At 41.2% G+C, this 17,051-nt stretch overlaps 2 protein-coding genes across 5 annotated transcripts in view; one reads left to right on the forward strand and one right to left on the reverse strand.

Annotated features, from left to right (window-relative positions):
- Nucleotides 1-1,001: 1,001 nt before the first annotated feature.
- trmt1l (tRNA methyltransferase 1-like) lies at nt 1,002-12,482 on the reverse strand. The gene is made up of 16 exons (XM_079505658.1): nt 12,348-12,482; nt 11,663-11,794; nt 10,826-10,888; nt 10,611-10,724; nt 8,752-8,816; nt 8,221-8,377; nt 7,065-7,185; nt 5,823-5,902; nt 5,297-5,549; nt 4,801-5,013; nt 4,454-4,644; nt 3,672-3,750; nt 3,242-3,405; nt 2,801-2,866; nt 2,458-2,584; nt 1,002-2,190 (listed from the first exon to the last, which is right to left on the reverse strand). Exons 1-16 carry the CDS (start codon nt 12,406-12,408, stop codon nt 2,004-2,006), a joined length of 2,073 nt encoding a protein of 690 aa, XP_079361784.1. The 5' UTR covers nt 12,409-12,482; the 3' UTR covers nt 1,002-2,003.
- Nucleotides 12,483-13,608: 1,126 nt separating this feature from the next.
- Nucleotides 13,609-17,051, forward strand: part of swt1 (SWT1 RNA endoribonuclease homolog) — a 46,168-nt gene continuing 42,725 nt past the window's right edge. For 2 of the 4 annotated variants that reach the window (XM_079505188.1, XM_079505190.1), the window contains exons 1-6: nt 13,609-13,651; nt 14,621-14,689; nt 14,806-14,876; nt 15,390-15,783; nt 16,017-16,361; nt 16,951-17,043. In XM_079505188.1, the coding sequence (XP_079361314.1) occupies nt 14,636-14,689; nt 14,806-14,876; nt 15,390-15,783; nt 16,017-16,361; nt 16,951-17,043 (957 nt within the window). In that variant the 5' untranslated portion in view covers nt 13,609-13,651; nt 14,621-14,635. Of the gene's footprint in view, nt 13,652-13,783; nt 13,905-14,620; nt 14,690-14,805; nt 14,877-15,389; nt 15,784-16,016; nt 16,362-16,950; nt 17,044-17,051 lie in introns of those variants that run through there. The other 2 variants (XM_079505189.1, XM_079505191.1) reach the window with 2 other exon arrangements.

The following is a 17,051-nucleotide window of genomic DNA, read 5'->3' on the forward strand; positions in this document are numbered from 1 at the left end:
CATCGACAGCGAACGAAGAAGACGCCCTCTCTCTCTGTCATTCAATGACGGGCGTGGAGGAAAGGCACGCCAGCTGTTGTAGGTGGTGGCGTAAACACTCATATTCATCTGCCAGCGGCGCCCACCCCAGGTTTGGGAGACTACCGGACCGGTTTCTGCTCCCTTGATTTTCATAATTCGGAAAACAGTACCGAAAAGTTATGTATTTCCATGTCGCTTTAACACTAGAAAGTAGACACATTTTCGGTACTAATAAATCAAATAAAATCCACCATCATCAGCGAGCGTAGAAGGGCAACAGGACCACTCTAAACATAGACTGCAGTCTAGTGATACATAATTATGGCACAATTTTGGTTGGAACAGTTGTTTGCTGGAAATTATACACAAGGCTATATCTACCCATTTTATGTGCCAGAGGCATCTTTTCGGCTGGTCCTGTCTCATATCACATATTGCCTAGCTTAGGTTAAAATGTAATTCAGATAACATGTTTTAGACAGATGTTCATTGATTAACTGGCATCTTATAGTTCCAATGTAGGCCTATGATTTTTTTTAATATATTGTTTTAGACTTAAGAGGTTCTTCCGTTCTTTCTTGGATTACCTATGATCCTAGATTTTATGTACATGCATCTGGATTAAGAACACCTGCTAAATGCCTAAATTGTAAATAGTCATTGAGAAATAGGGGAATATCCCTTTTGTTTTACATCTTTGCCTTTGTTGTCTCTATAAACCCAATGAGTGCAACAGTCCATCTCAATGTATAGATCACATTCACAAGCAGAGCTTAATAACAGGTAAGGTATAAAGTACAAAAAACCTATAAGTAGGCAGGCCTCAAATGTTTACATTTGAGGCCTCAATGTTTACATTTTCAGAATGCACAAGGCAGACATGGTTTAAGATTTGTCCATACATGTCTCCCCCACTGTCAAGAAATACAGAGGAAGTGTGAGGAATGCAGGTGAGGAATGCATTAATCATATTCCTCAGAAACCAGCATTGCTCAGGCTTTATTCAGACACCAAACTTTTATTATAATAAAATGTAGAAAACAATAAACAGAACAGGATTCAATACTTTAATAAACATAAACAATAAATATTCTATAGTCCCCCCAAAAATATATTTTTGTTTGATGCAATTACATCATTATTACTAAGCTCTCTGAAAAAAAGTACAAAACAGGCAAGTATTAAGCTTACATTTGTGCATTCGAACATTTAGCTTCCTAGCAAATGCAGTCAATTCAAAATGTAAAGTTTAACGTTTCACATTTTAAAGACATTTTTGGATAAAACTAGTAGAAAAGGTGTTTAAGAAAAAGAAAAATGGCAGTTAGGCAGAAATCTTGCATTGTCTCACATAGCCATTAGCCAGACGTTCAGAGATGCCTGCCTACGCCCTTTGCTTTGAAAATAAAATCAGATACCATTCCATAAGGAGGACTGCCCTAAAATCTTTGAATTGGTTCTGTAAAGCTGTTCTGTTTTTAATTTCCAAATTGTCGGTCTGATAAAAAAAGACCAAAAAAATTGAACAAAATGTTTAAGCCATTTGAAGAGAATCTCTGAACTGATGACATTCACAAGGAATTCATCTTAATCCACAAAATAGCCGATCTACAAGATCACAATGCTGTGAGCTTGTAAGTACGTGTAGCCTTGGAAAGCAACAGTTCCCGAGACATGTGGCCCACAGGTCAGGAGCATTTCCTTAGCATGAGGCAGCTTGATGTACAAGCACACCCACTGACAGTGGACTTGTATGTCACAGGAACCTACCCCCAACACAAGCCTTGATATGGAGTGCCAAGCAGGGTGGCATTCGGTACAATTTATATTGTCTGCATGGTATAACTCTGCCAGGTACTGAAACCCGCCCCCCCCCCCCCCCCAGTATCAGGACGACATTGTAACCACAAGACAACTGCGCTGGTTGTGAGCTTGTAGATCGGCTATTTTTGGTCAAGATTCAGCCACGCATAAGTAAGCCTTTAGTGTATCACACCGTCTTCAGTGGCCAGGCTTGTGGAGGCGTTGGTATAGGTGGGCACGCTGTATTTGGTGAGGACAGACTTGACCTGCTCCAGCGTGGCTTCAGTCCGAACCCCTGTGGGGTCAAAGTGAGTTCGACTCACCCTGAAACCTGCCTCTGTTAGGTACTGGAGAAACTTGTTTAACCTAGAAACAGGAAAGACAAAGACATGACTGAGGGAAGCAAATAGCATGTGTGAGGGATTTATTTGTTTTGTTTGATAGGACCCTTTTCTTCTTCAGGCGGAATGACATTTCGTCATTTATCGATGCAGTTCTGATCTGGGGAGCGAGGACCCATCAGCGATAGGCCCATCATTTTATGCACGGCTCCCTCGTTAACACACTCTGGCTTCTGACCCATATCATAACCAATAGAATCACAGGTAGACGAAAAAAGAAGGTGTAACTCACTTGGGCATGTTCATTCCTCTGATGCTGTGACGATGGATACTGTAGTAGAAGGCTGGGTGCTCAAGGGATGCGTCAGACTTCAGCTTCTTCATGACATTACCTGGCTCCTCACCAGGCTTCCTCTTTCCTTCAGGAAAATAATTTGAATATGAAACTCAATTTAAACAGGCAGCAAGAACTAAATAAGAAGACATTAATACAGTCTCACTGAAATTCTCTTGTGAAGGAAATGTGTAATTAGATTCTAGCTTAACCTGCCCTCTAGAGGACCATGGTAGATCTGCAGTCTAGGAGAAGATGCTGGGATTGTAGTTTTACAGAGGTATACATTGAAGTGACTCACCAGACTGGTCAGCAGTGCCTGACTCTTCAGCCCTCTGCAAGGTTTTTATCACCACACCGCATTCCACTGAAGGGAAAAGTAAACCAACAAACTCAAACTAAACACCGGTGTGGGTACAGCTTCAGGGAAAATAAACAGCCCTAAAAATGTATGATCTCAAAGTCATGTACGTTTCATCACACACATGCACACACGGGTTGGTTTGGTTTTGCAAATGTTTGGAGACATTGCATTGACTTAAATTAATTCGATATCCCCTTACCCTAACCATAATATATGCCTGACTTTAACCCCAACCTTGTGAAACTGTAATAAAGTAGTGACACACTTGCATCTCCAATCAACAGGCTTCATGTCTAAAATGTGTCCCACAATATGGCCCAAGTCAGGAACAGACAAACAAATAATGGGACCACACTCAGACACACTAGTGGGTCTCACCTTGGTTGGTGAGAGCGGAGGACCCGTGTACAGAAGACTTTAGTGTGGTACACTCCGACTCGCAGATGAGAGTTTTTACCAGGGGTTGGATGTCATCCATACTGTGTTTTACTGCTGCAAACAACATCCTCCTCAAGAAACCAGTGTTAAACAGGGGGCCCGACCTGGAAATAATCAGTTGGTATGCAAGTTGAAATGCAGCCCAAATGTTATATGAACGTCTTTGCTAGCCTGGCTAATAAGCCAGACTCAAATCACTGTCGTGTGGCAATTTTATTTTTGCCAGCGGCTGATTCGGTCTGGCTTATTAGCCAGGCTACGTCTTTGCTGCAATGATGGTACAGTTTACAGTGTATTTTATTATACCAATTACAAATGTCCTTCAGCTATTTCTGACATTTTATAATGTGAAATAGTGTGATTAAGCTACCATAATGGTCCTAACTCCACAGCAGTCTTTCCAGGCATGCTCCCATGACAGTTACAGGGCAGCTGGTTGTAGAGGTTGTCTGATGAAAAGAGACAAGAATGAATTACAAATCAAAATAAAACTCCAAAATAACAACTTAGATATACATTTTGTTTCAAATATTATTATTGTGAAGCACAGGATTAAGACACAGTTCGTTAAAAAACCAACACGTCCCATATTTAACCTTTAAAAAAAAAAAAATACAGATTTTGTTTTAACTTGTAACTTAAACCTGTATTTTCTTTATTTCACCGCCTGATTGGTTAAATGTAGATTGTTTTATTTTTTGTCCTTTTATTTTATCATTGATATGTTCTACTTTTATTTTTGTGAAGCACCTTTTGACTCCAATTGTCTGTGAAAGGTGCTCTATAAATAAACTTTACTTCCCATAATTTATCTTTATCCATACTGTTCAGCTTCAGGTACAGTAATTTCATTGCCCATGATTCTGCTACCAGCTTTATTGCATGTGTATGTTACAATGAACACCCTGAACTAATTTACCTAATAAATGGACATGACATTTTCCCTTCAACAACTCATTTGTCAAAATGTAAAAAGATGTTAGGTAATGTTCCCTTATTAAATTCAATAAATTGTACTGTTTGTATGTCAAATTATCTTGGTTAGAGAATTCTACAGCTGTATTCAGCGTATAAATCTCACGTGTTTTACAGACCTACAGGTATGCCACTCTTGGAGGAGCTAGTGTGGGTGTAACTAGGGCTTACTCTTACCCTGTACCATGCTGCCTTGTTTGGAGAATACCCTCTCTTCGCACCACTGGCAGTGGATGAGCTGCCGTAGCCTCTTGGATGACTCATCAGCTTGGGTTGGTCCCCGGAGGACCCTCACTACCACCAAGACGAAATGCTCCACTGCTACCGCCAGCAGCACCTCGATGCCTTTATTGCAGCGTGCTGCCGCTCTGGAAAATGAAAACATTACAAATGTTACCTCATGACAATTCTGTCCCGCCACTCTGTAAACACAATTAACAGACACATGCACACACTCCACATATTGATACATACATTACACAGAAACACACACTCTACATATTGATACAAGATTGAGAGTCTACCTGGCAACAGTGGCTACCACCATGCGTGCGGCCAACTCTTTGTAGTACTCTGTGCGGACTATGTGACAGCCGTAGTGACGCTGGGTGACGTTGGGTGACTTGGCGTAGAGGGAGCTCGTGTCTGTGGATGTCACTGAGATGATGCCAAGGTTCCGGACATTTCGGAAGGCGGCGTCCAGGTAGTTCACTGCCGTGCCATATGGGTCAAGGTGACTGAAAGATATAACCACCAATCAAATAGATAATTTATTACGTTAATCAACCAACCAACCCCATTTAATTAGTCTCCATCTAACACACTAAATAATATAAAAACACAATAGACTATATCAGCCCATCGTTTTTTAATCATACACTAGTCTAGCATAAATGTAAAGCAATAGTTTATGTAAAGCAATTAGAATTTAATTGTGTCAAAGTGCCAACATTGAAAACATGAAAAAGGAAATAGCCCCATTCTCCACCGACAGTGCTGTGCACCTTCACTTGTACTCACATATAGTCAAAAGGCCGCAGATGCATGATGACGTTGGCGTCCATCTTAGCAACCTCCACTGTGGCTATGGGCTCTCCCTCTCCTTCACTGCTCACCTCTTCAGGTCCACTGGACGTCCGGGAGTTGTCCTCCACCCGGATGTTGTTCAATTCGCAATTCTCTTTAATCATCTTGACGCATAAGTCACTGATGTCTGTTATAGTGACTTTGACGTCATTACGCAGATGCTTGGCCCACTGGAGGCCCATTATCCCTGTGACACACAGGAATTCCATGCAAATGAACAACCAGAAAAATCAGTTGTATAATGAATACCTAGTTAGTGTTGTACTGGAATGCTAATGGAACACAAGTCTCCAACACTATTACACAATTATATTTGAAGGTGAGGCAAACATATTCCAGCTACTGAAGCCAGGTTAATTATACCTGGGGGAAATGTATATGCAGTACATGCAAAACATATCTATATACCATATTAAAATAAATATATATACACACAACACATCAACTGTTAATTGCTCACCTGTGGCCCCAAAAGCATCCAGACACTCCAAGGGTTTCCTCTCCTCTGCCAACACAGCCAGTGAACAAAACACCAGCTGCCTGAAATATGCATAAACATTTACTGTATGAATACTGAGCTGGTCACCATTAAGGCTACAATCTGAGACTTATTATAAAACAAATTTTTTTTTTTAAAAATCTACATGGAAGTGTATGGGAATACAATATGTGGAAGAGTATGTGAATACAATACAACTAGAAAAAGTGCTCCTCGCAGCACAGGTCTCCGCCAGGTCAGGCAGGTTTATTGTGGCCTCCTGTGCTTTGTAAAACTTTAAGCTATAACTATATCTATAACAGTCTGGGCCAAGTGTCAATTTGCGTGCAAAGTTTCATGGAAATCGCACAGTGCGCTCATGATTTCAGCCATTTTGTTCAAAACGGACCAATCCTGAAAACTTTGGAAGCCAATCAGGATAGATGAAAAATCGGATAGATATACCGATATAGGCCTACTGTGTACCGATTTGCGTGATTTTTAGACAAAATCTGAAGAAGTAATATTTAAAAAAAAAGTTTGTCATAAGTCATCCTCCTGGTGGTGCTACAAAAAGCAGATGTGAAAGATGCAGGGCAAAGGTTGCATGTTTCGTTGGCCTCTAGGGAGTGTGCGTGCAAAGTTTCACACAGATCGAGAGTTATGCATATTCATACCTACTGACCGCCAGAGAGCGGTGTTTTCAACACCTGGATATACATCACATCCAGGTGTTGAAAACACCACCCTCTGGCAATCAGTAGGTATGAAATAGAACGGGAGTTATGCATATAACTACGGTTCTATGAATACCGGATGAGATAGGATTGGTATGAAATAGAATAGTGCAGTCAGCATGCTTTCGGCCTGGTGGAGACAATTTGTGGTTGGAGGTGGTCTCCCTACTCTTCCATTGTGAAATATAGACCCTGGTGGCGGGTAGGACAACTACTATACAGGTTGACAATGACACAAATGTTATTTGAAGCAGAGGGTGGCCTGGATTGGACTCCAGTCTAGAGGCACAACAAGCTTTATTGCACTTCAGACATAATTGCAATTACCTCTCTCTTGAGAGAGCAAGATGATGTAAAACATACAGATTGTAGCTTTAATGCTCAGCAATTGTGTCATAGATGAGAATTATTCCCCTGTCCTTGTGCCAAATAGCATTTGAGACATTTCATTGTGAAACTCTGAATCAAGCAAAACCTGTCCACGAACCTGTTGGTCTTCATCTTACGGTTGAAGTAAGTGTCACTCTTCTGAGGTGTGGTGTGGTTAGGAAGGAGCTGCACGTTGGTTCCAAGTTCTTTCATGATCTCATAAGCTTGTCCAGAGGGTGCTGGCCGAACAGGAAAACATACATGTATATTATTACTTGCATCAGAACATTTCAATAAGGTACATTTTCATCAACATTTCAATAAGATACTCTCTACCTGGCATTGATGGTTCCACAACAAGATATTCCCTAATATCCTGGTGAAGGAATCCACGTGCAACCCAGATTCGGCTCAAACAAGGGACTAAATTAATTTCGCTCCTATGCCACTAAAATGCGGAACGCCCTAGCAACAGCCATTAAGACATGTGAATCCCTTGACTCCTTCAAAACCGCTCTGAAAGGGCACCTATGGACGGCTGCAATTCAAAACTGACCCCGTAAAAAAAGAGTCCGAGTTCCCCCCCACCCCTTTTCCCCCATACTGTACTTTCCCCCACTTTTTTTTACTTTTTTTATATGATGATTACCTGTTTTTTCCATAGTAGTGTGTATTTGTACGTCTTTAAATGTTCTGATGAATTGAAAATGGTGGACCCTGTTGTAAACAAGTCTTAGGCCAGTATTATGCATGTCTTAAGTACCAGGTCTTATGACTTAACTTAAGACCTGGAGGCGTGGTCAATGCTGTTTGGCCACTCAGAATAGCCAAATGGCATTGATCACGCCTCCAGGTCTTAAGTTAAGTAATAGACCTGGTACTTAAGACACGCATAATACTGTGTTTTAACATGGTTTCGTCCACAACGTAGCAGTTTTTGTATGGACTCAATCAAGGATCACATAGGCACTTTTTGATTGGAGTGTGTAGCTTTGTTTCTTAATCTGTTTTTATATTACACAACACCTCTTCTCACATAGTTGAAGCATGAAACCCTCCTGCATGTTTGTTTAATGAAATGTACAGTGAAAATACCAAAACACTGACATAACAGGTCTGTCATTAACAGGGTGGAAAGTCTACCAGGACAAATAACATAACACAACACATTAGATTGGGATACATGCATTATGTGTTACCATCTATGATGTATAAGATTCTACATGGTGCTATCCCTACATTTTTGTATTTCTTGAGATGTAAAATCGTTTTACCTGGCTCCTCAAAGGGCACATCTGACCCCCCTGAATAGCTGGCCTCTGTCTCGCCTTTGTTAACATGCCGTTTCAGGTGACTTAACATGTCAGTCTTTCGGGCAATGGTGACGGAACACACTACACAATGGTAGTGGGCCACCTGTCTCCCTAATGTCTGTAGGGGATTCAAACAAACAGCGGTTTTGAGAGACTGATTTGCACGGATAAGCGTGAATAAAAACACATGGCACAAAAGAATTTACATTTTCCACAGTAGTGCCAAGTTGGTCTTGCCAAACATAATTCAAATGCAAGACAGAAAGAAAGAGCTAATTATTTGGCATCAGGTACAGCGCAAGTTGACAATGCACCTGCAATCAGATGAATTAATGTACCTATTTTTGGTAACAATCCACATAAATAGAGATAATTATCTCAGATATAACCATCCTTGGGCAGCATCGCTTGATTCTGCAAATTAAACTAAACCCTTGTTCCAAACCAACCATAACTTGGGATAGACAAACTGTGTAACTTAATTAGTCGTACCTGGTCTCCATTCAAGTTGGGCTTCAGGTGTCTGCAGGGTAGGTGACAGATACACATCCTCTGGCCTATTGGGGGTTAATAGGGCAACGGTCATTAAAGGTGAAGAGATCAGATTAAATTTATAAATGTTTGTTAATAATGGCCTGTAATTTGCATTATTGTACAGTCATTTATGCAGTTCACTAGGTTCACATGCTTAGCTGAATGAACATTGACGTTGTGGTGCACATGGCCCGTCGCCATCAACAGCCAATAAGGGACCACCGTTCTTACCCTGACATACATACATACAATTACATACATACCCAGCCAATCACCAAACATACCTTAGTTACGTCATCAAGAATGGTGGTCCCTTATAGGCCGGTGGACAACACCGACATACCCAACCGATCGCAGTACTTGCGCAAGTAATTATGTTTTGAATAAAAGTTTTTGAAATAAAGACTGGGTGTGAAATGTGAATGAACAATTGGAAATAAGCAGTTTTACCACTAGAGGGTAGCAAATTTACTGTTTTGTCTACAGTTTATTAAAAACAATGGTGTGGTTTTCCTGTGCAGTTCTAAACAAGTTCATACAGCTAAATGTATTCAGTTATCTCGATAACTGGCTTGAATCCCCCTACATAGAATAACGTACATCTTAAAATGTAAATTGAAAACATTTCTTCAGTTACTGTATAGGCGAGCGGTGACCATGTATACAGTACGGTAGCAGCATGAAGTGAGCAGTGTAGTTTACTTTATGCACTCATCATCATGAGATGAGCTGTGATTGGTCTACTTTTATATATACTTTTGTAAAGTGATACTTAAAGAGGTAGATACAGAGATAGAGAAATATTGAAAGACAGAGAGATATAGACAAGCCCTGTTCTAAATGGCAAGGCCTATTCTGTGCCATGCTGTAAAATGCAATCCATAGGGCATAGACCTCTAGTTTCAGGCCGCCATATAAAATGGTGATATAAATGCCAACAAAAGCCAGTGTTCTTGTAGTGTTGTCCCTTTTCATTAGGCCCACTTTTTGTTCTTTAGCAGCAGCTGAAACGATACCGTTGCTGTGTAGTGTGTAATCCATCAATTGTACTGGCATTAAATATAAAGATTACTACAGACAAGCTACAGTAGAGGCCATAAGAGTCTAATAACATGGGCCTCCGTATCTATCTAGTCTTTAGCCATTCAAAGGAAGTTGCAACATGTGCAGATCATTAAAGAAGCTGCACAAATCCCATTGCGGTGTTCAGTGTCAAAGCGGAGCCCATCTAGTAAGACTAGTATACATCATTGAAGAACTGTTTGTTTTGCCATGTCAATGAGAGTGGTGACAGTCTGCTTTGGACAAATGGAAATAGAGGTCTTCCTAAATTCTTCCGCAACCACTCCTATAGACAGCTATGTGTCACACACACACACACACACACACACACACACACACACACACACACACACACACACACACACACACACACACACACACACACACACACACACACACACACACACACACACACACACACACACACACACACACACACACACACACACACACACACACACACACACACACACACACACAATTTCGGGTGTGACAGTACAGTACAGTGAGTCACTGTACTGTACTGTCACTGACAGTACAGTACAGTACAGTACAGTACAGTACAGTACAGTACAGTACAGTACAGTACAGTACAGTACAGTACAGTACAGTAGACGGACCCCTCAACTGTTTAGAACGCGGGACCCGGCCCGGCCCCCACACGGAGTTGCACCACTCACTTTACACGGGTGTGATTTTTAGTAAGGAGTGCAATATTTTGTAAGGTATTAGCCTATTTGGGAAGATTCTCATACCCTCAAATTCCACATAGACTTTCCAGTGGAGGTTCTGGAGATGGCGCCGGAGCTTGTGACTGTAGCAGGCTTTAAATTTCTCCTCTGGACACAGAGGACATGACTTCTTCCCAGCTGTTGAACGGAGACAATTTCCATAGTATGTTGTTATTTAAACCCATTAGGCTTCTGAGAAATATGCTTTACAGAACAAATTCTGGATACACTTGACTTACCACCATTGAGGTCAACAAGCACTTCAAGGCTCTCCAGTTTGGTCTGAATTGAAATATGTCTATCTGTAAGAAAAAAGAAATAAATCCATTTAAATAAATACAAAATAAACAAAAACAAATAAATACAAACATTGATAGGCTATACCGTTTTTATTATATTTTGACACTTGCTTTGGCAAGGTAAAAATGTGTTTTCTCATGCCAATAAGACCTCGCCCTGAAGGGCAAGGTCACGTGCACGCATGCGCCTGGGTGACAGCAGACTGCTGGGCGCGCTTTGGCATGTGGGGGTCAGATCAATATGTGGAATGAATTCTGTACTGGTCATTGGAGCGTATCTTGAGTGTACAGGGTTTGATGAGGCCAGATCAACATATGGAATGTCAGAACAGGTGGCAGCGGGGGCAGTGTCTTGAGTGTACAGGGTTTGATGAGGGCCCAGGCAGGGCTAGGCCTTCATTTTTGGGCCTGTTGAGAACTCTAGTTTTTGCCAGCTGCGCGGCTGCATTAATAATCATCTAGAGTTTAAATGGATCAGTCAAAAGGGAGACATCGAAGAGGAAGGATGGATGGGGAGGGATCAACATATAAATAGAGATCTAAGGGTCAGATACTTCTGGCCCAGAATAAGCTGTATTATTTCAACTGGTGAAGATGTCCTGGAAAAGACGTAAAGATCGTCCCCATATGGGCTGTGATCTGGCCTAGCTCTGATTCTGAACGTCACCAGAGGCGTTGGAGGACGTCATCATGACGTCATTTGGCTTAATTGCTGGGGTCAGACAAGTTGATTCCTGAACTCAGCACAAACAAGAACCTTTATGAATATGAAATTACCACTAGTTGTGGTGGATGGTCTGGCATCATCACCACTCGTTTCACTCTTTATCTCAGATGCTGGGTCATCTTTGGGTGGAGGTGCAGGACCACTAGCCTGATTAACCACAGTTAAGGCTACAGGATCACCATCTTTTGGACAAACAAAACAAGAAAGAAGAAAGGTAATTTGATTAGTTGTCATAGTTGCCTATCATTTGATATGATTTGGGTATTAAGAAATACAAGTATATCAATACAAGTCATATTGTCATTCCCACTAGTTGAGAACAAACATGGTTTTAAACAGTGTGTATTAAACCTGCTGTGTTCAACTACCACAAAGCGGGGAAAAAATAAGTATATTCAGGTCAGGACTGAGGACTCCGTTTAGATTTCGTTGAGGGGAAACCATTTACTGTATATAGCCACAACTCAAGCCTCTCTTGCGTTAGGACCTGCTCCAAAGACGCGGCTGGGAATTTTAGGGTGAGCTACGGTCAATACTGTGCACTGTGCGGTGCGCCTACACGGTCCTGTTGCAGAGCTCCGCGACGAGGCCGTGGCTTTTCCTCATTTTGTACTGCGTAATTTACTACTAGTAGGTCCCATAGCGGAGCTCCGTGGCGAGGCCCGCATTTTACTCGGGATCACACATTACACTAAAACAATGTTATAGAAGTTACAAATCCCCGATGCAATTTACCGTTTATATCGACGTCCTCCTGGTGTAGCTGAAGAGTGTCTCCTTCCTTGAGCTCCGCCATTGCGTTAACATTTAAGCTATAAACTACAAATCCCACAACAACCCTGCAGCTACTATTTCCGTTCTACGTAGTCTCGCGTCTGTACCAGACTGTTGCCTCCGCGAGACGGGACATTTACGGAAGTTTAATGTTAGGTTTTCCGTCAATGCAATTCATTCGTTACATTAATCTTCTTAACTTCCGGTAAGTGGACTTCAAAATAAAGCGTAACATACTGCATGTTGTGAAATTAATAATAATGTGGCCAATAAATGTTGTATGTTTTATTTTGTAGTTTTTTGGGACAGTGAAAAAGTCGTACATTGTCATACATTCTTTAACATTCATACATTTCCTTATTATCTCAGCAGAGCAGCCTATGTAATTCACTGTAGCCTATGCTTAAAGTTGTCCTACCCCAGGCCCCACACATGTAAAGAGTCTCTTCTTCTTCTTCTTGACAGTGATATATAAATGTGAAATGTATTTTAGTTGTTTTCATGATATTTATTGAAACTGCAAATGATCCCTAATGGAAACTGTACCCCTCATTCTCTCTTCTAACCATCTCATTGATTGATTGATTGAAATTTGTATTAGTTAGTAGAATGGGTAGGGTACAGTTCAAACAAAGGTACAGGTCAATACAAAAACTGCTACGAGGATCTTGTTTACACCAGGGTCCTCCATTTTCAATTCGTCAGAAATCAAGATCTGTCTCTATAACTAGATATATAGGGTTAATCCTTTACATTTTCTACAGTTTTTGAAAGGTGTCATAAATACATTATTACAGTCCAGAATTCCTATACACCAGGGACACATGTTTGAGTTTAAATTCTCTTATTGAACACACACATTCAAGAATGTCAAACATCAGCTGGTTGAGGCTGGGTTGCTTGTTGACAAAACATATTTTTCAAGCCAGGAACCCCAAGCTGTTTTCTGTTATGCCAAACTGCCTCACTGTCGCAGGCAGGGTTGACAAGTAACTAGTTACTTCTGGCATGGAGTAAAGTAAATACTAAATATATTACTTTTTTAAAGTAATAAGTAATAATATTACTGTTTTAGAGTAACTATAGGCAGTCATGTAGGAAGGAGCAGCGATATTTAAAGCTAGCAAGTTTCTTGTCAGATGGTAGAATTATTTTTGTCACAGAAACCAAAAGGAACAAAATATAACTCTTATCTTGAAATCCACCGACCGGAAGTTCAAAGCTTACTTGGAAACGGTTTATAACTGACGGACGGAAAGTAACTGGTAAGGGTGTTTAGAGTATATAGACTGTGTAGTCTGGTGAGGTTAGTGTCACTATAACGGTAAAAGTAATCGTTTTTGCCTACGTCTCCTCACCATATAGTAACGTAATTTTATAATGTATTCCTCCTCTTGTGTTTTAGTCTCGCGTTACCAGACTGCTGACCCTCGCAATTCCCAAATGCTTTCGGAGATTGTGGAATAGTTGTCTGGCTACACGAGACTACTTGTGTTTCGATGTTAACTTGTGTGACGAGTGAGTGATGAAGTGACAAGCGTGTAGCGACGTGCGAGAGTGGCAATGATTAACAATATGTTTCATTCAACGTAGCCCTGAAACATGACTGTCACTCACGAGTGTCATATGAATTGTGAAACATTGTCCATGTGGCTACGTTCACGTTACTTCTACGTCATATTTATACCATAACCATTCTATCCTATGTTAGTACATAACCGTGTAGCAATTAATTAACTTGGAGAGGCAAAATGTCTTGGTTTCCGAGGCTAGCCGACGAGTAAAACAAGCGAGATGTGAATCTCATTCAAAAATCAAAAACCTCTCAATTAAAGCACTTGCTGAAATTCGAAACTGGCCCCAGTAGAAAATCAAATCAAAGCACACCCCATTGTACTTTTTCCCCTTTTGATTTCTAATGGTTTATATTATGATTTATTTATTTTTGCATAGTTCCGTACTGTTTATTTGTATGCAACCCCATAAGGTACCTCAGTCCCTAAGCTCATATTGTATCTCCTACTACAGTATGAGCAGGGACTGAGGTACCATATGGGGCTAATTTGTATGTTATGAATTGAAAATGGAGGACCCCAATGTAAACAAGCCTTAGTGCTTTTTGGAGTCTTTTGATCCTCTTAGCAGACCTTGTATTGAACTGCTTTCCTGTGCTTATTCTACAAACTGTTAATAAAGTAATCAATCAATCACCAATATATCTGCTTTTTTGTTAGAACCTCAATGCTACAATGTCTAAAAAGAAGAAGACTAAGACATTATCTCCAAGTGACAATGGCGAGGAGGTAATTGGAATGTTAATTACACTGCTATATTTGATTTAGGCTATAACATGATTATATGAAGCTGCCCTAAAGCTATATGTAACATAAAGCTGAACAGTATGTGTAATGTTTTGCAGTCTTCCAAAGAGGAAGATGGTGCAAGAAAACGCAAGCATTCTTCGAAGCATCATAGCTCCAGTTGTGACAGGTAAAGTATGTATACTTTGAGCATCAGCCGATTCCTCTAAAAGCAGGTCAATCAAAATTAAGGTAATGTCATCATGATATTACAATATTGTCTCTCAATCTTTTTATTCATAGTGACATTTTAATTGGGTACAGGCTTTTGTTTAGACATACTATTGGTCCGACTGTCATTAGACCGACAACCTACCTCAAACCCTAAAGGCCTATTCATAGTCTGGATTTTCGGTGGTGAGGTGACCACCACTCCGGTGGTGAGCTGACCACCGGAGCTGAAATAACGTTGAGAGAAGGGCTGGAGCGGTGGCGGTGGTTTGCTCTTCACCGCGGCTCGTGACGTCATGTTGTAGTTCAGTGGTCACCTAACCACCGAAAATCCAGACTATGTATAAGCCTTAACCCTAACCGCAAGCACGGGAGCACCGAATGTTCGACCGTTAATTGTTTCCGCATGTTGGTCTGTTGGTGTGTCTAATCTGCGTGTGCATCCCATTTTAATTCCTATGACTATCAACAGAACACATAGATCAACGAAGAGCCACGACAAATACAGCACTTCCAAAAGCAAAGAAGATTTCCAAAGTGGTCGGCAGATCAAAAAGGCTGTCTACAAGCTGCCAAAAGATGTCACCCATGAGACACGAAGGTCACACCACAGATCTGGGGAAAAGGTGGAGGGAAAAACTCCCTCACTGGCAATAGAACCGAGGGAGAAGGGATCTAAGCGGCGGGTGCATGACGTCAGGGAAGAGGTTAAGAGGGCTGCAAAGCATTCTTACCCAACATGCAGTCACACTACCTCAGATAAGCACGCCGATGGATCACATCGACTCACATCAAAACAACGGAATGTCACACAAGAGCCTACGACAGCCAAGCCCTTACAATCTCAGGGGCCCCCTAAGAAAGAAGTGAGTGTCGACTTCTTCAGTCGGTTTATACAGTATGCTTCTACAGAATTCTCTCTCTCTCTCTCTCTCTCTCTCTCTCTCTCTCTCTTTCTGTGTATATATACACACAATACATACATATATATTATATATATATATGGAAGATGAACTCGAATCTTACTGTGTGTGTGTGTGTGTGTGTGTGTGTGTGTGTGTGTGTGTGTGTGTGTGTGTGTGTGTGTGTGTGTGTACAGTCGTGTGCACTTGATAGTGGTCGGCAGATCAAAAAAGCTGTCCACAAGCTTTCAAAAGATGTCACCCATGAAACACGAAGGTCACACCACAGATCTGGGGAAAAGGTGGAGGGAAAAACTCCCTCACTGGCAATAGAACTGAGGGAGAAGGGATCTAAGCGGCGGGTGCAGGACGACAGGGAAGAGGTTAAGAGGGCTGCAAAGCATTCCTACCCCACATGCAGTCACACTACCTCAGATAAGCACGCCGATGGATCACATCGACTCACATCAAAACAACGGAATGTCACACAAGAGCCTACGACAGCCAAGCCCTTACAATCTCAGGGGCCCCCTAAGAAAGAAGTGAGTGTCGACTTCTTCAGTCGGTTCATATGCTTCTACACTACAGAATGCTCTCTCTCTCTCTCTCTCTCGTATTTGCTTAGGTCAAAGCTATGTTAAATGTACCGTTACTTTTTTTATGTACTATGTGTCTATATATTTTCATTATCGGTTATTAGTATCGGTATCGGTCTTGAGAAGCATGAAGTTATCGGTATTGGTTTAAAAAGATCAATATCGTGCATCCCTTGAACCCTCATGTCACAACCAGGCTTTCCACCTCGGAGGAAAGCCTGGTCTGTGTTAATAACTTACCGTGTGATCCGGTCAGGAGCGGATGATATCTTACGTCATGTTGTAGTCATTGTTTTGTAGTCTGGCCTGATGACTACAAAACAATGACCACAACATGATGTAAGATATCATCCGCTCCCGACCGGATCATAAACCCAAAAAGGAGGCTACATTGCGCTAACACTACTGGGGATTTATCTCCAAACGCGGCGTTTGCATACTAGTATGCAAATGTCTGTGTGATATGTGTAAAGATGTAAAATAATAAGTACTATAAGTACCATTTCTTGTTTTAATATGACTCAATGTGTTGCAGAGTGTACACGATGGAACATCAAAAAAAAGGAATGTCGAAGTGCCTTCGACAGCCAAACCCTTACAATCTCAGGTTCCTCCTAAGAAAGAAGAAGTGAGTAT

Source organism: Electrona antarctica (assembly GCF_951216825.1).
Source record: "Electrona antarctica genome assembly, chromosome: 7".
NCBI lineage: Eukaryota > Metazoa > Chordata > Actinopteri > Myctophiformes > Myctophidae > Electrona > Electrona antarctica.